We start from the raw sequence: 26,527 nt of genomic DNA, 5'->3' as shown, positions 1-26,527 counted from the left end.
GCACGGGAAAGGATTACTGGCAAGTGCCACCATTTTACAGTCTTTATTTTTTATGATTCCATATTTTGTTCCGTGGTTTTTAAAAGTTCCATTTTGTCATTGGGAAAACAATGACAAAATGCTGTTTACACCCTCTTCGGTTATTCGGTTTTGAATCAACAGGTCATTCAGAGCCACGAGCTGCGCGTGAGGGAATTGTAGGTGTAAAACCACTAATACGGCTTCTGCGTATTAACGTCTTTGCATCATTTCCATCTCACTCTGAGGACAGCTTTAAATGATACGTGTTGGTAGTTTAACAACCGGTGTCCATGCCTGTTGTCTGTGTGTAAGGACAGCTGCAGTCTGGCTTTAGTTTGCACAAGACAAACATGTATCACAGACACAGTGAACAGATGGCAAGGGAAAGTTGTGGCCTTGTTTTTGCATTAGAATATTCTGGCATATATCATCTTCATGCTGCTTTGTAATTTCACAGAATGTGTCCATAATATTCACACTTTTTTACCCCAGCCCTACTTATTACAATGCAAGAGTGCAGACGCACACATATGGATATATAGTTCATTAGATAGCTAAAAAATAATAATATCAAAGCTCCACGGTAGCGTACAGTATGTGCGGTTTTTTCTCAAAATGGAAAGTTCTGGTTTCATGTTCAGAACCTGCACGTGAACTAATGGGCAGCAGGCAACAGCGTTTATCTCCCAAGAACATGCACTCTGTGTTGCGTTTGGATCTGTGTTTGCTGTCACAACTTCTCTTTGTTTGCCGATGAAAAGGCGCGATAGGGGTTGGCACCTGTCATCGCGCCGCTTTGACCTTTTTGATTGCAGTCCATACATGACATCCAGGCTCGGTTTAGGCACAGAACAATAAGATGACACGGACATTTTCTATACAAAAATAGCCTTTATTTCACTGTAATTTTTTCTTTCCCCTGAGATCAAATACTAAAACTAACAAAGACAAATGGTTATCATGCTACTCAGGGCTGCATGCAGGCATAAGGGTTTCCTGAACGCTTTGTTCTCTCACAATGTCTTCACTCAAGGAGAAAACCACAACTAGATCACTCACTGTTTGAAAAGAGTGGCCCCCGAGCCCCACCCTTTGCCAGTGCCTCGGCGTCTGAATAGTTAAGCAGACTCTAATGTTTCGAGTCCAAGTGTCTCTTTGTGTACAGCAGCCTACAGTAGCATGAATTATTGAACAAGCCACTTTATCTTTTCTCACCCATGACGAAAAGCACGGCTCTCAACAGTGGTCCTTCAAGTCAGTAAGATTTATACATTGGAAAATAGATTGGATACATTTGTCTGCCTCTCCGTGCTTGGCAAACCGGATGTGCAAGGCCAAAAGTAAAGTAGAACCACTCGTCTTCATTTAAGGTGAGAGCACCTACGTTCAATCCATCTGAGAGTAATTGGGGAAACGTTCCGTTCCGTTCCTGTTGCTGGATTTTAGCCTCTCTGTCTTGCATGACCTGGACTCGCTTTTGAAAACAGGTTTTTCCGTCACACAGTGGCAGGTGTGGTTTTACATACAAATGGTTCACAATAAGTGTTCTGGCCCACAGACGGCTTTCTTATCTGTGTTCAACACAATGGAATAACAAATAAGTGGGCTTTCTCTACTTCATATTTAAATGCTACACAATGCGCTGCCTGGCACTGGGTAGCCCCACCTGCCTCCAGCACCCCTTTGTCTTTCTGAGAGTTGAGAAGTTCGTCAATACGCAAAAGCCGTGACCTGTCTCCACTGTCCATTACTACGTGTCCCACGGTCTCACATCTTGGTGGCGATGGGGGCGTCATTGATTTCAATCACCTCAAAGCCCTGGCTGTCATGCTCATCTATGGAGTGATGGTGATGACCCTTGATGTTGTGGAAGCAGTAGGCACAGTGTGCAGTGGCCACCGGCACCACCTTGGAGAAGTTGGAGAAATCGACTCTGTACTTGCCCTCCTTGCTCCTGGAGATGATGGGCAAGAAGTTGTAGCCCCACATGATCTCCTGAGGAATAAAGGAGGTGCGCACTTGGCAAGCAGAGCTGGTGGACTCTGCCGTGCCGTCTAGGAAGACGACCAGCTCAAACTCTTGCATGTGGAGCGTGTCCACGGCCATCTCGAAGAAGGGGCTGCTCTTGTCGATGATGTGGAAGAGCGTGAGAGGACACACGAAGAAAAGGTTGTCCTTCCCGGCGTCCACCATGAAGTCAATGTTCACCTGGTCCATAATGATCGTCTCCCCGTCGGGTGTGTTGATTGTCCTCAGCAGCTTGCCATAGATCTGGCTTCCAATCATCAGCGTCTTGCGCAGGTTGGCCACTCTGATTGAGAGGGAAAGGGAACCATTTTTGGGGCCGATGACCGCCATGTCACTGAATGAGATGGTCTTTGCTCTCTTTTTGGGCAAAGAGATTTTGGACAGTATGACTCCACACATGAAGCAGTTGATAATAGCTCCGCACAGGGACTGGATGATGAGGAGGGCCACAGCACCTGGGCAGAGAGGGGTGAGCGCTCGGCCACCGTACCCAATAGTTGTCTGGGTTTCCAGGGAGTAAAGGAAAGACGTGGTGAGTCCGACCAGGTTATCGACACATGGAATGTGGTCTGATGGGGGGTTTTGCCATGTCAGGTCACCATTCGTGCGCGCGATCCAGTACCACAGCAGGCCAAAGATGAACCAGCTGAGGGTGAAGGAGGCGCTGAAGAGGAAAAGGACAAAACGCCACCGGATCTCCACGAAGGTGGTCCAGAAGTCGGCCAGGAAGTATAATCGGTTGCTGTACTTGACGTTTCCGTATTCAATGTTGCAGCGACCGTCTTTGGTAACTAGTCGGTTCTTGTATCTTTTCCGCTCCACCATATAGTCCTCGAAACGTCTGTTGATGAATCCAATCATTTTCTAGCCGCCCACAACCTAGAAGACAATGAAACAGGAACAGCGTTCAAGTACAATGTAGAACACCAGTCATCAGTTACAGTAACTATGCGCCACCTCTTGTGGAAAGCAGTAACAAACGGCCCCTATAGCTGACTTGTTCGAGCAGATCAAACACCGCACCTTGGAATAATGGCAGAAAATATCTTCAAAGAAAAAATATGCTGAAAAACATTCATACTTGATAGAGCTTTTCATTACAGTCCCTGTCATGTAACCTGCCAGTCAGTTATATAGGTCCTCCCAAGCTGTCAACCGTCCTTGAGGACTGGAATTCACTACAATCTGACAGCAAAATGTCAAGATGACACTGACAGTCAGGTGCTGAAAGGGAGGAGTATACAAGGAGGAAAAAAGAGGATAAGAGCAGTGTATGCCAAGCAAGAATTATTGGTGGTGGGTATGCAAAAATAAAGTAATTACTCTGCTTGAAGGTAAACTAAGTTGATGGATTATTTAATGTCCTACATCTGTTTTCCGTAAGTAGCTTTCTTGTTCTCCTGCTCCAAATGCTTCACTCCTCCTCCCATAGATGAACTGGACTGCGTATGTACAGTCTCACATGTTCCAAGCTGCAGCTTTAATCCGCACTGAGAGGTTTCAGTCCTGGGTGAATGCAGAAAGCCAATGAAATGCAGCACATAAGAGCTTCCAATAAAAAAAATAATGTTGGTCCTGAGCAAGTGTCTCAACACAAGGATCCGTTTTATTTGCTAGCTTCAAATAAATATGGCATTGAAACATTCTGGTTCTGGATGGTAACCGGCTGTACAGAGGTTTTGTAAGTACGTCCCTCTGTTGTTAATCATGCAAACTCCCCCATTTGGATCACGGCGTACTTGTTTGTGAGAGTGAAGGACTACAAAACGATCCGTGCAGGGAGTTTTTGTTTTTTCACTTTCAACCCTAAAAGCACACATCCAGTCGTGCTGTCAAAAACAAATCTGATAATTGCTCTGTGTTGCTTGTTTTGCGAGCTTCAATCATTTTGGAAGCAAACCTAGTCATTCCACACCTGATCATTAGGGTCAGCATGTTTTTGTACCGTCACAAGATATGTGCTGCAATGATTTGAGGTATTTGGTATTTTAATTATATGTTCGACAAGGCACTTTAAATTGTTACTTTGCATTGGAAAGCATCCACAGAATAGTGGACACACAACTTTAACCCATTTACTGTAATGACTAAGAGTCACGTTTCAACCTTACTAATAATCAGAGTTCACATTTTCAATGTAATAAGTCAATATTTATTTTTCCCTTACACAGGCTTTTTGAATGTGCCTTTCATTTTAAAACTGTATTTAGCCAAGTAAACTGCACCAGCCCCGAGTCATTGCAATACATGCAGGCGTACAGGTTTAGATTTACCTTTGATACCCTTGAGTGTGTTCTTCATGCAAACCGATTTAGAATACACATCTTACTTCCCATGCTAATACAAAAAATCCATTATAGTAGAAACCACTAAAAGCTAGTGAGAAGTAAAGTTATAGTGCTACCTCTGTTGCTTCCGTTGCCTTTAAGTCATAGATTATCAATATGTAATTAATTAATAATTACCTTTTTTTAAACTATCATACAGTAGAACGCCGGAACTAAGTTTCGCACATTCTAATATCAGTTAATGGATATCTGTGTTGATTATTTACTATAACAAAGTTGATGTTGAAGTTAGATTACTGGAACACATATAATGAGCAGCTTATTTGTATTAAATGCTTTCATTTGTCAGTGAGGTAGAAACCATCTTCATGCGCGAATGTATAAAGTTAAATAATAATAAATAAACAGTGACAATCCTATTTCCTATGATATTGATGGCATCTGAACTCCTCACAGTAAGACATCACACTCACCTTACAGCTGAAAATGAAACATGTGAAAGAGTGAACGAGTCACGACTCACCTCTGTAATGTGAAGTGAAAGTTGTATGATGCACATCAAAAGGTCGGTGAATGGCAAAACCCAGCTCTCTCCTCTCCCTCTCTCTCCAGTTGACAATTGATTTGAGACAGATTAGGCGTGTCCTCCTTTGACGCCGGTTCACCAACACCTGCGTGCATTTATACCGTCCCGTCTCGAATCATTCAGTCGATGTTTACACCCACAGAGAGAGATCAAGAACCCCTCCGCCCCTAAACTCACACGCATAACCTCCCCCCCCCCCACCCCTCCTCCGGCTCTAATAAGATGTTTACCCCACAGATGCCTGGCACCGAGGGCCAAGCTGACCTCTATCCGCCGCCCTCCCGGTGCACCGCGGTGTGCCGTTTGCTTCCGGATTCACTGTCGGTTGATTCTCTTTTGTTATTCTATTATTTAATTCACAATGCGAATGCAATACCTGTCTGTACTGTCTACTGTACCTGTATGGTTCCGGTCCTCCACGTGTCTCTGACGAACAGACCGTGTGTTATTATTTACTGTACACACCCAATTTAATTGCCATGTTTTGGGTAAATCGTTTCCTTTTCTGTTCTTTTTTTCCTCAGGAGGAAGGTATACAACCCTTTTCCTCTTCTGATATTAACACGTAATATATAATATTGCCGTTGTACTTCGAATACAGTATGTGTCCATGACTGAAAAGAACCCATAACTCAGGCATTCGTTTATGCGTGTATTCCTCCGCTTCTCTTAAAAATGGTCACCATAAAAATATGTTTAACACATCCCAGGCAAGGTGTTGGGGGAGGGGCGGTTGGGAGTGGTGGTGGTGGGGGCCGGGGGACATAAATAGGTGATGGAGTGAGATAGCAGAAAGCTGCCGAAATGAAAAAGAAGACGCTCCATATCCAGAGAGATAGGTCTCCGGGGTTGGCCAGGAACCGAATCAGTCCACGAGCCCAGGAGGAATGCTGAGGGGAGCGAAGTTGTGAATTGTGATGGGAGTCATTTTTCAACTCCATTGTTCTCAGCGACCAAAAAAAAAAAGTGACAGAAAAGCCTCCAGTATTACCTTACATGCTGCAGAATGTGTTTTCTATTGACAGCCACAATGCATTACTGTTGACACACAACAAGATTAGACTTGCCTGTTTTTTTCCTTAATTCATGCTATTGTAAAAGGATGACAGACCTTTTGTATTCACGCGTTTTTTTGCTGTTGTTATTCTGGAGGTGATTTAAACTGTCACGTTTTCATCCCTCTTATGTCAGACAAAAGGCTCGCCAATAGCCACTGCGCCACATAGCACGCACTGATTTTCAGGCTGGTTTAACAATTTTAAAGCTGCAGAGGCGACTTTTGAATGGCAGCAATGCAATGCGAGACAATTACTGACACGTAATAATACACAACAAACACCGATATGTCCCCCAGATACGGCGAGGCCGTTTCATCACAGAAGAAAGAATTATCAACAGAAATGGTTCATCCAGACTCTATAACCAGCTAATTACAGACATTGAATTTAAGGCACCGAGTTGACTGCGACAATGTGTAATTAATCTAAGAAGAACAATACAAATGTGGTTGCGGATGACATATGTGTGAAATACATTATCAATGCGTCTCTCTGAACTATCGAGTAATTATAATGTGTCAATTAAAATCTATGATGTGGAATTGAAGAGTCAAACTCTCAATTTATTGGGCAGATGATGGCATTAATTGAGGACATGGCAAATATACAGTTTGCATGACGTAGTGATGAAGTTACCGGAACACTGTTGGATGTTAACATACACTACCGTTCAAAAGTTTGGGGTCACTTAGAAATGTCTTTATTTTTCAAAGAAAAGCACTGTTTTTTCAATAAAGATAACATTAATCAAAAATACACACTATACATTGTTAATGTGGTAAATGACTATTCTAGGTGGAAACGTCTGGTTTCTAATGAAATATCTCCATAGGTGTATAGAGGCCCATTTCCATCAACTATCACTCCAGTGTTCTAATGGTACATTGTGTTTGCTAATCGCCTTAGAAGACTAATATCTGATTAGAAAACCCTTGTGCAATTATGTTAGCACAGCTGAAAACAGTTATGCTGGTGATATAAGCTATACAACTGGCCTTCCTTTGAGCTTGAAGTTTGAAGAACAAAATGAATACTTCAAATATTAATCATTATTTCTAACCTTGTCAATGTCTTGACTACATTTTATATTCAATTTTCAATTCATTTGATAAATAAAAGTGAGTTTTCATGGAAGACACGAAATTGTCTGCATGACCCCAAACTTTTGAACGGGAGTGTATGTTCATGTTACCTTTGCTAAGCCGATAAGCCCACTGGCCCTTGGAGTCCTCAGCTGAGAGATCAGCCATTCGGCGCCTTTGATAGAGAGATAGAGAGACATTTATTTTTTCAGAATTAGTAACGTGGCCTTATAACTGTATTGTTCCCATGCAAGATTACATACAGAGAACTGGTGTGTGCCATGGCGGATATAAGCAGAAGGTTTTTTGTGAATTCTTCTGGCAACTGAATGGAAATTGCCATCATTTAGTGTGTGAGTGGTAGTTTCTCTCCTCCTTAACGAGGCCGCGATAAGGCCCGGTTTCGGTATCGGTTTCTGGCAGATTGGCGTCCTCGGGCCAATAGCTTGACGGCGGTCAGTCGGCAGTACCTGTTAACCTCCACCACCTCAGCTCATAAGAGACTTGTCTCGACGCATTGTCGCAGGGTTCATGACTTATTCCACAGAAAACCCGCCTCCTGGGATGGAAAGCCATTTCCATGTTAAACCAGAATTATATAACAAACTTGAGCAATGATACAAATTACAATTACCACTCGCTCAGCGCCAGATTTACAGAGAAGATGTTCAACTCTATGTTAGAAAAGTGTGGTACTTTATTTGATGTAGTGTTGTAGTGTCGGGGGCCGGCCCCTCAAATCAACAGCGGAGAAGTGAGGAGAAGCTGCAGGTCAATTGAGGATTAGAATTCTCAACACTTCTTAAACAGTGAAGTCAAGACCAAATATCTCTCTTTAAGTCGGTGAACACTTCTGTGAAGCCGTTAAACACTCAACATGTCGTCGTGAGCCTTTAAGGCTCACATCCTGTCACACAGATTGCCACTCTCCAAATGTGAACTCCGGTGCTTAGTCAGCGAGTATTTGATGGTGAGAGAAGTAACTTTATGGATTTGATAAGGCTGTTATTTTTGAAAGAAAAAAAAATTGGTTTTGATTCTCCTGTCATGACCGTTCATTATTACTTTTGTTCTTTTCTAGAAATGTTTGAAAAGACCTCAGATTGCACATCACATGTGACTGTTCCTCTGCAGTCAGAATTAATTATGTAATGTAGCCTTGAGCACTGGAATAAAACCGTTAAATTAATTCCGGTGTGAATAGAAAATGAAGCCTTTTTGATTAATGAGACGTGCCTTGCAACAATCGAAATGCGGCATTATATCCTCAGATATGCTTTGTTTGAACTGAATATATATATCTGCTTTGTGTGAGGATTTGCAGTGCTCTCTCCTTCTGTTCCCCTTTGTTTTGTGTTTGTTATTGTCTATCTGTCTTCCGGGCTGGGCGTGGCTGACCCACTTTTGATTCCCACCAACTCTCCTCCTCAGCTGCTGCTCATCCTCCTGATTACTACTCACCCCCACCTGCATATATACCCGGTTCCTTCATCCAGTATTTACCAGTTCGTCGTTTCACCACGCTGGTAGATCGACTCGGTAAAACGTAGTTAGCAGTAACTTGTACTCTCAGTATCTCTGTCCAGTACCCCCCTGCCTGCTCCTCTGCCTGCCACGTCCAGCCACCATTCCTCCGTCTGGGTTCCTCCGTGCTTCCACGCACACCTGCCCCAGCCTACCAGCTCACGTCAGCTCTGGAACCCCGGCATCGGACCTCCGCTCCTCCTCTCCTCCGTGCTTCCGCGCATGCCTGTCTTAGCCTGCTAGCTCTAGTCAGCTCTGGATCCCCGGCTTCGGTCCTCCACTTCCACCTCGGAGGAGACTCGCTGCTGGTCCGGGACTTTGTGGATTATTAGTTCCCCTGTCGTCAGTATAACGGGGGTTGGAGAAATAAACCGGTTTCCCTTCATAAGTTCTGTCTCCTCGCTATAGTGTTCAGTATTGTGGGTTCACTCCTGGAGCTCTCGTAGAGCGTAACAGTACGAACTGGTCATTATGAACCCCTCTGACACTGGATCGGATCCCGCCGCTATCCAGCACGCCCTGTCTCATCAGGGAGGTCTTCTGGGCCAACATGAGCAGATGATCCGAGCCTTAGTTGATTGCCATCAGTCCATGGCACAACACATCTCGAACCTTGCTGCTCAAGTCACAACCCTGACGTCTTCTGCTGCATTTCCTGCCCCCTCCACTCCAGGCCGGGATTTCCCCATTGCCGACCCTGAGCCTTTCCATGGAGAGGTGGAGAAATGCAGAGGATTTCTTTTTCAATGCAGCAAGGTATTTCGCCAGCGCCCCTTGTCCTTTGCTTCTGATGTGACAAGAATTAACTATGTGTTGAGTTTGCTTCGTGGCAAGGCATTAACTTGGGCTGAAGCATTGAGTTCCGCTGTGGACTATGACTCTCTTTCCTTTGGACATTTTTCTGAACATTTGTCCGATGTTTTTGATCACCCCGACTACGCTGGCTCAGCTGCAAATCGTCTGCTAAATGTGCAACAAGGGACTCGTACAGTGGCCGACTACTCTATCGAGTTTCGCACACTGGCGGCAGAGGCCCGCTGGGCCGAGGCGGCGCTAAGGGCAGTGTTTGTTAAGGGGTTGAGAGATCAACTGAAGGATGAGCTGGCTGCACGAGACGAGCCGGCCGACCTTCAATCATTAATCACCTTGGTATCTCGTCTCGACAGCCGTCTGCGAGAGCGCCTTGCGGAGCGAACGCAGCGGTCTTCATTTACTTTGCCAAGCAAGTCAAACTACTCACCCAAGTTTGCCCCCTCTGAATCCAGACCGGCTGGCGTCACTTCGCCACCTCGCGTGCCCACCGTTGCTAAGGAGGAAGCGATGCAGTTGGGACGTGCCGGACTATCTCCGGAGGAACGTCTTCGACGTATAAAGTCTGGAGAGTGCCTGTACTGTGGCAAATTGGGGCATATCCTGGCTGGCTGTCCTGTCCGCCCAAACGCAGGAGCTCGTCAGTGAATTTGGGGGTCCTGACGAGTCCACATCCTACTACTATTGTAGCCCCAACCTTGCGCCGTTTTCTCATCCCTGCCAGACTTGGTTCTAACTCTCAGTCTTTGCCCCTCTCGGCCCTCATTGACTCTGGAGCAGAGGACAGTTTTGTGGACCTGGAACTAGCCAAACAACTGGGTCTCCACTTGGAAACATTACCGGACCCTATGACTGCTTATGCCTTAAATGGTCAAAGGATTTCTAAGGTAATACAGCAAACACAACCCGTAACCCTGATTATTTCTGGTAATCAGAGAGAATTAATTCAATTAAAGGTTATTTCTGCCCCAATAACCCCTTTGGTTCTTGGTTACCCTTGGCTTCGCACCCACAATCCACATATCGATTGGGCTGGAGGTAGAATCATTGAATGGAATCAGTTGTGTCACCTTAACTGTTTGCAGTCAGCGGTGCCTCCCGTCTCTGATCTCCCATGATCTGCCCCTTGTGTCTCAGCGGTCATAGATGTATCCGGCGTTCCTGAGGTCTACCACAACCTGAGTGGGGTCTTCAGCAAGGAGAGGGCTCTCTCTCTCCCTCCTCATCGTCCTTATGATTGTCCCATCGATCTTCTTCCTGGGTCTCCTTTACCTACCAGCAGGCTCTATAACCTGTCCCGGCCTGAGAGAGAGGCTATGGAAAGATATATAAGTGACTCCCTGGCTTCAGGTATCATTCGTCCTTCTTCCTCTCCTCTGGGTGCTGGGTTTTTCTTCGTGGGCAAGAAAGACAAATCACTCCGGCCCTGTATTGACTTTCGTGTGTTAAATAACATCACAGTGAAAAACAAGTACCCACTTCCCCTGATAAACTCCGCTTTTGAGCCTCTTCAAGGTGCCACCATCTTCTCAAAACTCGACCTCAGAAATGCTTACCACCTGGTTCGTATCCGCCAAGGAGATGAGTGGAAACTGCCTTTAACACCCCACTTGGTCACTTTGAATATCTAGTCATGCCTTTTGGACTCACTAACGCCCCAGCTGTTTTTCAGGCCCTAGTTAATGATGTCTTGCGAGATTTTCTCAATCAGTTTGTTTACCTTGACGACATTTTGATCTTTTCCAAGAGCCTGGAGGAACATCAGAACCACGTCAGCCAGGTTCTTCAGAGGCTGCTTGAGAACAAACTGTACGTCAAATCTGAGAAGTGTGAGTTTCACCAGGAACGGATAGGCTTCCTGGGATACATCATCAAGCAAGGCAGGTTGGAGGCAGATCCTGGAAAGATTAGAGCTGTTACTGGTGGCCAGTCCCACTACTCGGAGAGAGTTGCAGAGGTTTCTGGGTTTCGCAAACTTCTATCGCGGTTCATTAAGAACTATAGCAAGGTTGCAGCTCCACTCTCCAGTCTCACTTCAACCAAAGTCAAGTTCTCCTGGACCACTGATGCTAACGATGCTTTTCTGAGACTAAAATCACTGTTCACTTTGGCCCCCATTCTCATCCAGCCAGACTCAAGCAAGCAGTTTGTGGTTGAGGTAGATGCATCAGACATCGGGGTTGGCGCTGTTCTGTCCCAGACAGCAGGGCCAAACAATAAACTTCATCCTTGTGCTTTCTTCTCACGCCGTCTTTCCCCAGCTGAGAGAAACTATGATGTGGGCGACCGGGAGCTGCTGGCGGTGAAGATGGCGTTGGAGGAGTGGCGACACTGGCTCGAGGGCAGCGAACTGCCATTCCTAGTTTGGACGGACCACAAGAACCTCGAATACATCCAGTCAGCTAAGCGGCTAAACTCCCGACAAGCCAGATGGGCTCTCTTCTTTGGTCGTTTCAACTTCTCTCTAACCTATCGCCCTGGTTCCAAAAATACCAAGCCTGATGCCCTGTCCAGGGCGTTCACTTCTGTGGGACCAGTTACCTCTTTGGACTCTATTCTCCCTCAGAGTTGTGTTGTGGGTGCCCTCACTTGGGAGATCAGTAACTCGATCCGAGGCGCTTTTGGAGCAACCTGACCCTGGTAGCAGTCCGCCTAATCGTCAGTTTGTCCCCAACTCTGTCCGTTCCCAAGTTCTTCAGTGGGTCCACAGCTCCCGTTTCGCCAATCACCCAGGTGCCAACCGCACACTCTCCCTTCTCCGGAGACATTTTTGGTGGCCAACAATGGACAGGGACACTAAGGAGTACGGTGCTGCCTGTACTACATGTGCCAGGAACAAGGCCTCTCATCAGAGACCTGCAGGATTGCTTCAGCCCCTTCCAATCCCTAGTCGACCCTGGTCACACATAGCACTGGACTTTGTCACCGGCCTACCGCCCTCACAAGGAAACAATACTGTTCTAACCATTTTGACCGTTTCTCCAAATGTGCCCATTTTGTAGCTCTGCCGGAGCTCCCCTCAGCCCTGGAGACCTCCCAACTTCTCACCCAGCATGTTTTCCGCCTGCATGGAATCCCGGCTGACATCGTCTCCGACCGTGGCCCTCAGTTCATCTCTCAGGTCTGGAAGAATTTCTGTCATGCACTTGGTGCGTCTGTCAGTTTAACCTCTGGTTATCATCCCCAGTCAAACGGTCAAACTGAAAGGGCCAATCAAGACCTGGAATCTACTCTCCGCTGTGTTGCCAATCGCAATCAATCTACCTGGAGCTCCCTGCTACCCTGGGTTGAGTATTCCTTCAATTCACTCACGTCCTCCGCTACTGGTCTCTCACCTTTCGAAGCCTCCTTGGAGCACCAACCTCCCTGTTTCCTGAGGAGGAGAGTGAATTGGCAGTTCCGTCCGTCCAGCAACACATTCGACGGTGCCGTAAGATTTGGAGGACACCCGCTCTGAACTCCTCCGGACGTCTGCCAGAAATCAACGGTCAGCCAACCTTCACAGACATGCCGCTCCCCCTTACACCCCTGGACAATCAGTTTGGTTGTCTTCCAGAAACATCTCCCTCCTCACCGAGTCTAAAAAGCTGTCCCCTCGGTTTCTCGGCCCCTTCCTCATTGAGCGAATCATTAACCCCTCTGCTGTCCGCTTGAAGCTCCCCAGAACCATGAAGATTCATCCCACGTTTCATGTGTCCCAGATCAAGCCAGTCCACACCAGTGACCTGTGCCCTCCTACCGTTCGACCTCCCCCCCGGGTCATTGATGATCATCCTGCCTACACCGTGCGTCGGCTCATGGATGTCAGGCGCCGGGGCAGGGGCTTTCAATACCTGGTTGATTGGGAGGGTTGCAACCTGGAGGAACGTTGCTGGGTGCCTCGGTCACGCATCTTGGACCCGGTCATGTTGAGGGAGTTCCACAGGGCAAACCCTGACAAGCCTGGTGGTCGCCAGAGGCTCCCATTGAAGGGGGGGTACTGTGAGGATTTGCAGTGCTCTCTCCTTCTGTTCCCCTTTGTTTTGTGTTTGTTATTGTCTATCTGTCTTCCGGGCTGGGCGTGGCTGACCCACTTTTGATTCCCACCAACTCTCCTCCTCAGCTGCTGCTCATCCTCCTGATTACTACTCACCTCCACCTGCATATATACCCGGTTCCTTCATCCAGTATTTACCAGTTCGTCGTTTCACCACGCTGGTAGATCGACTCGGTAAAACGTAGTTAGCAGTACCTTGTACTCTCAGTATCTCTGTCCAGTACCCCCCTGCCTGCTCCTCTGCCTGCCACGTCCAGCCACCATTCCTCCGTCTGGGTTCCTCCGTGCTTCCACGCACACCTGCCCCAGCCTACCAGCTCACGTCAGCTCTGGAACCCCGGCATCGGACCTCCGCTCCTCCTCTCCTCCGTGCTTCCGCGCACGCCTGTCTTAGCCTGCTAGCTCTAGTCAGCTCTGGATCCCCGGCTTCGGTCCTCCACTTCCACCTCGGAGGAGACTCGCTGCTGGTCCGGGACTTTGTGGATTATTAGTTCCCCTGTCGTCAGTATAACGGGTTTTTGGAGAAATAAACCGGTTTCCCTTCATAAGTTCTGTCTCCTCGCTATAGTGTTCAGTATTGTGCGTTCACTCGTGGAGCTCTCGTAGAGCGTAACACTTTGGAGATAACTGTTTGCGTTGCTTCTAATGTATGTGTGTGTGTGTGTGTGTGGGGGGGTGCGTACGTACGCTCGTGGCAGCCATTTTATCATGTCACTGAGCATTCAAATTCCATATCCATCATTCTCTGAGTAAAAATGACAACTCGCTAAATGCCAAGCACTGTGCAATCCCAAGCTGTGCATATAGTGCGCGTGAAGCATTTGCCTCTCGGGATGACACAAACAATAACGCTGCGGCGAAGCATTTCTTTACTGCCTTAATGTCGGTGTGAAAATTTGTTCAAGACCATTTTGGGTGGAGGATTCTGAGACGGAGGCGAGCCGGGAACAAAAGCCTGCTGTTGAGACGATAATGATCTGAGGATCGGTGCACCCTGTGTTGATGCCCTTGGGTGAAATATACATGTCAATAGAAGCATATTGACGAGGAAGTGGGCTGCCAGGCCTGAATAGGAAGCCTGGTCGACAGGGTCTGTGGGGATTTTCCACTGCAGGACTTGCCGCTCGCTTTTCCGACAAACTATTCGGCTAATGAGATCATGTATGTTTTTTTGTACCATGCCACACTTCACATACCTTTATAACAGGTGTGGCGAAGTCATTTTCACCGCGGGCCACCTCAGCATCATGGCCGCCCTCAAAGGGTTGTAACTGAAACATATAAAACGAGAATGGGCACTCGGTAGAGCGCATACCTTCGCATATCACAAGATTGGGCATTGAATTATGAACATTTTGGCATTAGTTGCATGCCAATTGGATAAAAATTGACCGTGCTATGGTAAAAAGAAGATTTTGACCTTTTCATGACCTTGACCTTTGACCCGATTGATCCTAAAATCTAATCTAATGGTCCCCGGATAATAACCAATCATCCCACTGAATTTCATGCGATTCGGTTTAATACTTTTTGTGTTGTGCGAATAACACGCATACAAATAAATAAATAAATACACGGCGATCAAAACATAACCTTCCGCATTTTCAATGCGAAGGTAACAATAAACTACTCCCAAGCATATTGTTAAATAACTCTCTTTGCATTTCATTATTGTTTATTTGAGTGTAGAAATATTCTACATAAGAGCATTTCTCTAACAAAAATCCATTTAATTTGAAACCTTCAAAATAAAAGCATAGGATATTTTTCTTAAATTTCTTCATGAAAAGGTGATCATGTGTCTTTTCGAGCCATCAGGGGCCACATGAAATGACGCGGCGGGCCGGATTTGGCCCGCGGGCCTCTTGTTTGACACCTGTGCTTTATAACATTCGGATTTGTCCGGTCTCTGTATGTCTTGACTTTGCTGGTCGACCATTATTCTACCTGCATGTATGTCTTTTGTTGTTGTTTGGCTGTGTCAATTTTATTTATTACCTTCGCATTGAAAATGCGGAAGGTTATGTTTTGATCGCCGTGTATTTATTTATTTATTTATTTGTATGCATGTTACTCGCATAACAAAAAAAGTTTTAAACCAAATCGCATGAAATTTGGTGGGATGATTGGTTAGTATCCGGGGACCATTTGATTCGATTTTGGGATCAATCGGGTCAAAGGTCAAGGTCATGGAAAGGTCAAAATCTTCTTTTTACCATAGCACGGTCAATTGTTATCCAATTGGCATGCAACTAATGCCAAATGTTCATAATTCAATGCCCAATCTTGTGATATGCGAAGGTATGCGCTCTACCGAGTGCCCGTTCTAGTTCTGCATGCTTTCATGTTTTTATTCTGTCCATTTTAACATAATTCTCCCTTATCTTATTTGCTTTGTCCATTTTCAATTTCTCAGTCTTCTTGTTGCATGTCATGTTAGTACATGACAATGTCTAAGAGTACTCACTATTCTCACTATTAATTGTTTCTGCACCCATTGGAAAGCGTAAATATTGTACATGTGTAATCTTGTGTTTTTAGGTTTGTTTTGTGACGTCTGACTCTCGGGAATACAGATGAAAAATAGCCTCTTGGCTAATAACTCTGGCACATTTACAGAAATGTTTTTTCATTAATGTGTACTGTCAAGTTAAAAAAAAAAAAAAAAAAAAAGTAGTTCTTTGAGCAACCCTGTATCACAAAAATTACGTTCCCCCAGACCTAAAATGCAATTTGCAGTTACGTTTGACTGAAACGTATTTCTCTCCAAATTACGTTTGACTGAAACATATTTCTCTCCAGATTACGTTTGTATTTGACGTATTATAATAACAAATACGTCTCTGATCAACGTATCTTTTCTACAATGCTGTTATGAATTGTAAAAAGCGTCCTCTAGTCTTATTTATTATTATGTTATATATGTTGTTTCGCCTGCGTATTCTGACAGCAATAAGCGTTGTCGGATCATATGAATTGGCGTGAAGACTTACTGCTGGTGACTCTCCTTTATTTTCTTTTTTTAGGTGACAATACATTAATTAAAACTCGTAAACTATCACCACCTCATCACCACCTTAACAGAGTCAGTCCCATACGGGTCAAATCAACTATTAAACTTGTGGAAGCGCTGTGCCAACGGCTGCTTGTTTCAGTAGTGGCGTTTTGCTTTTATTTTATTGTCTTTTTTTTGCACTTTTCCTCTCTTTTTCTTCTTCTTTTCTTTCACGTTTGTCTTAGTTACGGTCGGACACTGGACCATAACTACTTTTTCGATACTTCTACTGTGGCTTTTGTTCACTTTTGGTATCGGTGAGCCGCAAATGACGGGCCCGTTGTCTACTCGCGCGCTCAGCTGATCGCGCTGTGCAGGCGAAGCTTCTGCCTGGAGGAAGACCTGTGATCCCGCTGGTGCTACGGTGAAGGGCCAGCGGCTGCAGAGCGGGTGTCAAGCGGAGGGCTAAAACGAGGAGATACAAACCCTCGGTACCGTCGATCATAACGGGGAACGTGAGGTCTTTGGCGAATAAGGCGGATGAGCTCGGCGCTGGTAATGACCGAGAGGGTCTTCCGTGAGAGCAGTCTTTTGTGTTTCACTGAGGCGTGGCTGCACGGACTATCGGATCACAGCGTCTTTGCCCGCTTCAGGACTGTTCGGCTGACAGAGGCGCTACACAGAGCGGTAAGAAGAGGGGGCGGATCGCTGTTTATGTGAATGAGCGGTGGTGCCACCGGACCATGTGGCGTGAAGGCGCTTCAGCCCGAACATTGAACTGTTGGCCGTGGGGATGCGCCCGTACTATTTGCGAGAGAGTTCACGTCCGCCATTTTGGTTGTCGTGTATGCGTCGCCATCAGCTGGCGCTGAGGAAGCTGTGGACACCATCCACTCCACTGTGTCTGCTCTGCTGAATCATCAGCCTGGAGCATTCATGGCTATCACTGGTGACTTCCACACCACACTGGATAAGCTCTGCCAACCTTCCATCAATACATAGACTGCCCAACTAGGAACAATAAAACTCTGGACTTGCTGTATGCTAATACTAAGGACGCATACAGCGCCTCTGCCCTTCCCCCCCTCGGCAGGTCTGATCATGACCTGGTCCGGCTGACACCCAGGTATGTTCCTCTGGTGAAGAGGCTGCCGGTGACCACCAGGACTGTGAGGAGGTGGTCTATGGAGGCTAACGACGCTCTACAGGACTGCTTGAGTCAACGGACTGGGATGTGCTGTGTGGACCGCAGGAGGACATCAACTGTATGACCGACTGCATCACGGAATACATCAAGTTCTGTGAACACACCACCATCCCATCACGGACTGTGCGCTGCTTCCCCAACAACAAGCCCTGGATCACCAGGGACCTGAAGGCGCTTCTTAATATGAAGAAAGCTGCTTTCAGGTCTGGAGACAGGGATGAGCTGAGGAAAGCCCAGCGCAACCTGAAGGTGAAGCTCAGGGAGGGCAAGGACTCCTACAGGAGGAAGCTGGAGGCCAAACTCCAGCTGAACAACACAAGGGAGGTGTGGTCTGGCATGAAGCAGATAACTGGCTTCAAGGTGGGAGGTAGACAGCCAGGGGGCTCCCTGGAGAGGGCCAACGAGCTGAACTGTTTTTTCAATAGGTTCAGTTCAGCCCTCCCCGTCTCCTCCACACATCACACCTCCCAAACACCTCCTCCCCTCTGTCCCCCTGCTGAGCTGCACATCACAGGCCCTCAGCCAACAATGGCCTCCACCCTCCCCGCTCTGTGACGACTGACCAGGTGAGAAGACAGCTGGAGAAACTACACCAGCGCAGAGCTGAAGGTCCTGATGGCATGGCCCCAGCCGCAGGGTCCTAAAGACCTGCGCCACCCAGCTGTCTGGTGTCCTGCAGCGCCTCTTCAACGTCAACCTGAGGCTGGGGAAGTCCCAGTGCTGTGGAAGGCGCCGTGCCTGGTCCCTGTCCCAAAGAAGTCAGCACCATCTGGCCTCAACGACTACCGACCGGTCGCCCTCACCTCCCATGTGATGAAGGTGCTGGAGAGGCTGGTCTTGGCCCACCTCCGCCGCAGGTGAAATCATCGTTGGACCCTCTGCAATTTGCTTACCAGCCTCATGTGGGAGTGGGCAGCCATCATCTACCTGCTGCAACGAGCTCAGTCGCACCTGGATGGAACCGATGTCTCTGTGAGTGTCACTTTCTTTGGCTTCTTCAGTGCAGTTAACACCATCCAGGCGCTGCTGCTGAGTGAGGAGCTGGTGGCAGTGTGGACGCGTCCACCATCTCCTGGATCACTGACTACCTCACAGGCAGACCACAGTTTGTCAGAATGGGCCGTGTGCTGTCTGGAGCGGTGGTCAGTGATGTTTGAGCCCCACAGGAACTGTTCTGTCTCCTTCCTCTTCACCCTGTACACCAGTGACTTCCAGTACAACAGAGTCATGCCATCTGCAGAAGTACTCTGATGATTCTGCGGTGGTCGGGTGTATTAGGGATGGACGGGAGGAGGAGTACAGGGCAGTGGTGAGTGACTTTGTAAAGTGGGCGATGAGAACCACCTGCGGCTGAACGTGGCCAAGACCAGAGAGATGGTGGTGGACTTCAGGAGGAAGCGACAGCTCCTACACCTCTGAGTGTCCTGGGGTGGACGTGGACATGGTGGAGGAGTACAAGTACCTGGGCGTCTCCATCGACAGCCGACTGAACTGGAAGGCCAACATCAACGCTGTGTACAAGAAGGGATGAGTCGTCTCTTTTCCTGAAAGCTTGATCCTTCAACGTGTGCAGCAAGATGCTGGAGTTATTCTACCAGTCGGTTGTCGCCAGTGTGCTGCACTTTGCCATTGTCTGCTGGGGAGCAGCATCGGGCAGTGACACCAGCCGTCTTAACAAACTGGTTAGGAAGCTGGCTCCATCATCGGCTGCCAGCTGGAGCACCTGGAACAGGTGGTGGAGAGGAGGTCGTTGAAGAAACTGGTGTCCATATTGGACAACCGGACCACCTCTCCACCACCTCCTACAGGGACAGAGGAGTACTTTCTCCAGGCGTCTCCGCTCCGCTGCCACAGGGAGAGATACAGGAGAACATTCCTGCCGGCGGCTATGAGGCTCTACAACAGTTCACCTCTTGCCAGATCACCCTAACCCTTCTTATATTTTGTGTTTTGTTTTTTTATTCTTGTGTGTTGCTGCTACTGACTCGACAAATTTCCCCTTGGGGATTAATAAAGTATATATCTATCTATCTATCTATCCTATAAAATGCGCATCTGTCCATAATCTATACCATAAAGTTCGCATTTTAACCTAAAAAAAAGTGCGCTTCCTTGTTACCTTTCAAAATAAAAGTCCGATTTGTCTGTTAAGCGGAAGTAGTATAAAACGTCTATATTTATTCAAACAATACAATATAAAAGGCATACATTAAAATCAATAAGGAAAATGCTGAACAGTCAAACAACTCAAAACAATAAACCCTTCATGGGGTTATTTACAGGGCGTGTCTACTTCTCATCAAACAAAGAGAGCAGGTATCTGGAAAAATCTGGGAAATAATTTGGGAATTGTTAATAAAACATGATTTACCCTTCAACTTCCACTGATATGCATGCAAACTAATACATCGCTTCACACACACACACACACACACACACTGACAGAAACACATAGACACTCACATACGTACACACACACACACAGGCAGAGACACACATACTCACACACACAGACACACACTCTCATACGCACACTCTTACACACACACACACACACAGACAGACACACACTCACACACACAGAATGACAGACACACACACACACACACACACAGAATGACAGACACACACACTCACACACAGACACACACTCAGACACACACATACAGACACTCACATACATACAAACACAGGCAGAATCACACACACACCACACACACACACACACACACACATACACACGCATACTCTGCAGACTGACCTTTGACCTCCCAATTGTCTCTCAGATATAACCCTTCTGCTATATATTAAATATATTATATTTACCTAAATATAATACTTTGAGGTCGTGGGGGGAATCCCCTCCAAAAGATTCACAAGAGAAAATTGTCACCGTGCCAATAACCCTTATACGATCCTTAAAACCAGTCTTTTAGTTAATTTTGCACACTTTCAATCAACTTAAAGATCTGGATTATTTTCAGATTCAAAGAAGGGCATCTGAATATGATATACCCTACAGTTTTGGACCGATAGCTCTGAGCTAAGGGCCCCAAAAACAGGTCTATAGGGTCAAATTGGGCTTTATTCTCTTAAATTTGCATATTTTTTGACAAGTGCAAAAATGGCCATAATCTCCTAAATATTAGTCCTGGAAATCCCAAATTGAACACAGACACTCAGGACAGAGCCTACAATGAGGTGATGGGGTGAAATTTCCTCCGAAACACCCACAAGAGTTAATTGGCTGTCTGAAATCCAGGACTTGAAGAGGGTGTGTGGTTTAACAAATCTGAGACCCTGTTGTGAGTTTGGGCTGATTTTAGCTTTTTTTTCTAAACATGTCAGAGCTTAGCTTTCTTTTGCAGGTTGTAGCCCCTCCAAAATGGGTCCCAACCATGTAGGCTGGCCACATATAGCACTTAGCATCCCTGCTTGGGAAGGGTTTAAAAACCCGGAAAAAAACAAAATTCCTTCCTTCAAAGGTTAACAACTCCTCAAATGTTTGTACTATATGAACAATTTCAATTGTATTCTACCCCATTTGGGAGTGGCTACAACCTGGAAAAGAAAGCTAAGCTCTGACATGTTTACCCAATTTCACCCTTTGGACCTGTTTTTGGGGCCCTTAGCTCAGAGCTATCGGTCCAAAACTGTAGGGTATTCATATTCAGAGGCCCCTCTTTGAATCTGAAAAGAATCCAGATCTTTAAGTTGATTGAAAGTGTGCAAAATTAACTAAAAGACTGGTTTTAAGGATCGTACAAGGGTTATTGGCACGGTGACAATTTTCTCTTGTGAATCTTTTGGAGGGGATTCCCCCCACGACCTCAAAGTCTTATAGTTAGGTAAATATAATATATTTAATATATAGCAGTAGGGTTATATCTGAGAGACAATTGGGAGGTCAAAGGTCTGCAGAGTATGCGTGTGTGTGCGTGTGTATTTGTGTGTGTGTGGGTGTGTGTGTGCGTGTGTGTGATTCTGCCTGTGTTTGTATGTATGTGAGTGTCTGAGTGTGTGTCTGTGTGTGAGAGTGTGTGTCTGTGTGTGTCTGTCATTCTGTGTGTGTGTGTGAGTGTGTGTCTGTCTGTGTGTGTGTGTGTGTGTAAGAGTGTGTGCGTATGAGAGTGTGTGTCTGTGTGTGTGAGTATGTGTGTGTCTCTGCCTGTGTGTGTGTGTGTACGTATGTGAGTGTCTATGTGTTTCTGTCAGTGTGTGTGTGTGTGTGTGTGTGTGAAGCGATGTATTAGTTTGCATGCATATCAGTGGAAGTTGAAGGGTAAATCATGTTTTATTAACAATTCCCAAATTATTTCCCAGATTTTTCCAGATACCTGCTCTTTTTGTTTGATGAGAAGTAAACACGCCTGTAAATAACCCCATGAAGGGTTTATTGTTTTGAGTTGTTTGACTGTTCAGCATTTTCCTTATTGATTTTGATGTATGCCTTTTATATTGTATTGTTTGAATAAATATAGACGTTTTATACTACTTCCGCTTAACAGACAAATCGGACTTTTATTTTGAAAGGTAACAAGGAAGCGCACTTTTTTTTAGGTTAAAATGCGAACTTTATGGTATAGATTACGGACAGATGCGCATTTTATAACAAGTGTAATAGTTGATTTGACCCGTATGGGACTGACTGTTAAGGTGGTGATGAGGTGGTGATAGTTTACGAGTTTTAATTAATGTATTGTCACCTAAAAAAAGAAAATAAAGGAAAGTCACCAGCAGCAAGTCTTCACGCCAATTCATATGATCCGACAACGCTTATTGCTGTCAGAATACGCAGGCGAAACAACATATATAACATAATAATAAATAAGACTAGAGGACGCTTTTTACAATTCATAACAGCATTGTAGAAAAGAGAGATAACAAACGGCAAAGATACGTTGATCAGAGACGTATTTGTTATTATAATACGTCAAATACAAACGTAATCTGGAGAGAAATACGTTTCAGTCAAACGTAATTTGGAGAGAAATACGTTTCAGTCAAACGTAACTGCAAATTGCATTTTAGGTCTGGGGGAACGTAATTTTTGTGATACAGGGTTGTCTTTGAGATGGTCATAACCTATTGCATCTTTTCTTTATACCAATTGTGTATGTGTATGAAGTGTAAGATGAAAAGTGTTAGGATCTGTAGTTTGTGTTTAGTTTTGTGTCTTGTTTGGGATTCCTTGTGTCGTCTGTCTCCCTGTGATTGTCTGCCCTGGTCCTGATTGTTTCCTTCTGTGTGATTGCTGGCCCCGCCCTCATTGTGTCCACCTGTGTCTCGTTCCCCGTTGTCCAATCCTCTCACCTTGCCTGTGTATGTAAACCCTGTTCGTTTCATTCCCAGTGTGGCTTCGTACTGTTTGGTCCGCGTGTTTATCGTCCTGTTCTGGTTTCTTGGAATAAATATAGTTGTGCAGTAATGTCGGCATTTGGGTCCTCTCTCGCTGCGACAACCCGGACTACCCATGACAGAACGAAGCCACCAGTAATGGACCCAGCCTTCAGTTTCCGCTACACAGTTCCTGCCTGGCCAGCTAACGCTCATCTTCTGCTTGAGGAGATGTGGGAGTCCCTCCGGGCCCTGGAGTCAAGGTCGGCGGTTTCTGTCCCCGATGTTCCGGTTCCGTCACAGGCTCCAGACCCCGAGGTTCCAGTCCACGATGTTCCAGTCCCCGGTGTTCCGTCGCCGGTTCTGGTCTGGCCAGCCTCCCATGAGCTGCATCTCCACAACATGTGGGAGTCCCTCCGGGCCCTTGGCCCTGTGCCGGGTCCAGTCCCCGAGGTTCCAGTCCACGATGTTCCAGTCCCCGGTGTTCCGTCGCCGGTTCTGGTCTGGCCAGCCTCCCATGAGCTGCATCTCCACAACATGTGGGAGTCCCTCCGGGCCCTTGGCCCTGTGCCGGGTCCAGTCCCCGGTGTTCCGTCGCCGGTTCTAGTCCACGATGTTCCGGTTCCAGTCCCCGGTGTTCCGTCACCGGTTCCAGTCCACGATGTTCCGGTTCCGTCACAGGCTCCAGACCCCGAGGTTCCAGTCCACGATGTTCTGGTTCCAGTCCCCGGTGTTCCGTCGCCGGTTCTAGTCCACGATGTTCCGGTTCCAGTCCCCGGTGTTCCGTCACCGGTTCCAGTCCACGATGTTCCAGTCCCTGGAGTTCCGTCACCGGTTCCAGTCCACGATGTTCATGTTCCTGTCCCCGGTGTTCCGCCGCCTCCAGCCCCCGATGTTCTGGTTCTAGTCCCCGGTGTTCCGTCGCCGGTTCCAGCCCCCGATGTTCCGGCTCCTGTCCCCGGTGTTCCGCTGCTGGCTCCAGCCCCCGATGTTCCAGTCCCCGGTATTTCGCCTCCGTTCCGCCCGGTTCTCCCCATCCCGCCTCCGTCCCGGTCAGTCACAGTTCCCCGTGAACCGTCCCGTCCAGCCCCGGTTCCCCATGTCTCGTCGCCTGGTCCTGGTCCCACAGAGCCCCCATCCCCAGACCCCGGTACCCCTGTGACTTCCTCTCCTGAGTTCGGTCCCCTAGCTCCCCGCCCTTATCCTCCGGCCCGCCCTCCAGAGCGCGCCCCTTGTCCTGGTGATCGTCCTCCGGCCCGCCCCCCGGACTGCTTCTGCAACCTTGGACCCTCCTCCGGCTCCCCTCCACCCACCCATGTGGAACGCTTGGGACGTCTGGAATTCGTCCCTTGAGGGGGGGGTACTGTTAGGATCTGTAGTTTGTGTTTTGTTTTGTGTCTTGTTTGGGATTCCTTGTGTCGTCTGTCTCCCTGTGATTGTCTGCCCTGGTCCTGATTGTTTCCTTCTGTGTGATTGCTGGCCCCGCCCTCATTGTGTCCACCTGTGTCTCGTTCCCCGTTGTCCAATCCTCTCACCTTGCCTGTGTATGTAAACCCTGTTCGTCTCATTCCCAGTGTGGCTTCGTACTGTTTGGTCCGCGTGTTTGTCGTCCTGTTCTGGTTTCTTGGAATAAATATAGTTGTGCAGTAATGTCGACATTTGGGTCCTCTCTCGCTGCGACAACCCGGACTACCCATGACATAAAGCGTGGTGTACACATCCAGCACGGCCGAGTTAGATGTGTTATGAAGGGGCTGCTGCTCGTCACCCAGAGGGTGACTCTACCCGTGGAGAGATAAATAGACGAGGAAAAAAAGCTTTGGAATACAAACTGAAAGAATCTTAGTGTCATGCCCTTATTATTACCTGGATTTCATTTTGATGCCTAGTAATTGCCTTTGTGTAAAGGGTCTTTGGGCTGTTTCTCCTCTCCGGCTGAATTAATCAACAATGTGGAGGTTTCCGAGGTCACGGAGGGATCACACATGTATTCTTGTCCTCCACTCAACATTCTCAGCTCACAACATGACGTTGTCTTTCTTCTTTTCTGCCATAACAGCCCCGCCACTCGAAGGACTTGGGCCTGATTAGGCAGCCACGGAGCCTGAAAAAGCGGCCCAACGAAAGGGAAATAAATCACGGCCTGTCTTAAAAGCTTAAACTCACCTCTCACTCTCTCTCAACCTTTCTTTTATATCCCGGCGCTCTGCTGCGACACGGCCACCGGGAATTCAATGTTGTACCTTGTAAAGTGACACCCGGCGACACAAGCCACGAGAGAACAATGACCATGTTCAAGCAGATGGATTCTTTTACAAATTCTCAGTGGAGGAAAAAAAGTATTTTCCCAGGTATGTATCCTTATTGTATGACTGCTGCATTTATTTTTGACTCAGAAATTAATATTACGCAAATGAAAAAAAAGGACTAAGGACTAATCTCTGCTTCACAATGGTTCAAGCAGAGAGTAGTGCGTTCGGCTGAGCGCACTATTGGAACTACACTCCCCACCCTGCAGGACTTGTACACCAGGAGGTGCAGAACCAGAGCCGGCAGGATCATGAAGGATCCTCACCACCCCAACAACAGACTGTTTCAGCTGCTGCGGTCAGGCAGGCGCCTCCGTAGTCACGCTGCAAGAACAGAGAGACTGAGACGGAGACCAGGACCCCAACTGCCCAGCACACACACACACACACACACACTTACTGTAAATATTGTGTTGTTTTTTATTTTTGTAAATAGTGTGTACTTGTTGCCCTTGCACATTCCTGCTGAGCATTGCCACTTTCATTTCACTGCACACCCTGTGTGTGTATGTGACAAATAAAACATCTTGAATCTTGAATCAAGACCTCACAAACATTCCCTGCATTACGCAATAGCTCTGCAAGGCGAGAAGGTGTCTATAAGCTTCAATATTAAATTCTGCAGATGAATTCATATCTAGAGGGTTCCAGAAATCTCAGGGATCTTTCCGCCTGCTGGAAGGCTCAGACGTTGCCTCTCAGTATGAGCTCAACCTGACAGCAGTTCCCCCTGAGACTATATGTTTAACTGCCAGCTGTCAGAGGAGCAGCTATCTTTTTGACATTGATGGACTGAAGCATATGTAATCATGGGCCAGTGGGCAAAGGGACACAATATGCATTCCAAGGCTTTATATCTTCATAGTGTTGGAATATTTCCCCAAATTATTGCTCTAAAATACATACATTAAGTAAAATATGTTTTGCACGTGCATACATTGGACCTGCTTTGGCCTCAAAAGGGGATTTATCAAGATAACATCACTGATGTCAGTCTGCTCTTCGCTGAGCTCGGTTCCCACGGCGATGCACAGACTTGGAAACAGCTGCACATGTTTGTGTGGGATGACTCGGCGAAACAACGAAGCAAGAGACATCTTTTTTTATTTATTTTTTCGGTGGAGCAATCTGAAAGCGGTGACCAATTACATCATCCGCTCACGACACGGATCTCTCGCCGATAGAGGTCTAACAGAGAGATGCTGCGTCCGCCGACCTCAGACGGTGTCATCGCTGCAGCTCGTTC

General features: G+C 46.9%; 1 protein-coding gene across 1 annotated transcript; it reads right to left on the bottom strand.

Annotated features, from left to right (window-relative positions):
* Positions 1-1,788: 1,788 nt before the first annotated feature.
* On the bottom strand, positions 1,789-2,910 carry LOC130210661 (ATP-sensitive inward rectifier potassium channel 1-like). Its single transcript, XM_056441142.1, has one exon. It carries the CDS (start codon positions 2,908-2,910, stop codon positions 1,789-1,791), a length of 1,122 nt encoding a protein of 373 aa, XP_056297117.1.
* Between the last annotated feature and the right edge of the window lie 23,617 nt (positions 2,911-26,527).

The sequence above is a fragment of the Pseudoliparis swirei genome, chromosome 20, assembly GCF_029220125.1.
Source record: "Pseudoliparis swirei isolate HS2019 ecotype Mariana Trench chromosome 20, NWPU_hadal_v1, whole genome shotgun sequence".
NCBI lineage: Eukaryota > Metazoa > Chordata > Actinopteri > Perciformes > Liparidae > Pseudoliparis > Pseudoliparis swirei.
Note: the sequence above shows the minus strand (reverse complement) of the source record. Positions and strands in the feature narration are given on the sequence as shown.

What these genes read in the sequence shown, in the direction of transcription:
- LOC130210661 (XM_056441142.1), bottom strand. Translation starts at nt 2,910, where the DNA reads ATGATTGGATTCATCAACAGACGTTTCGAGGACTATATGGTGGAGCGG.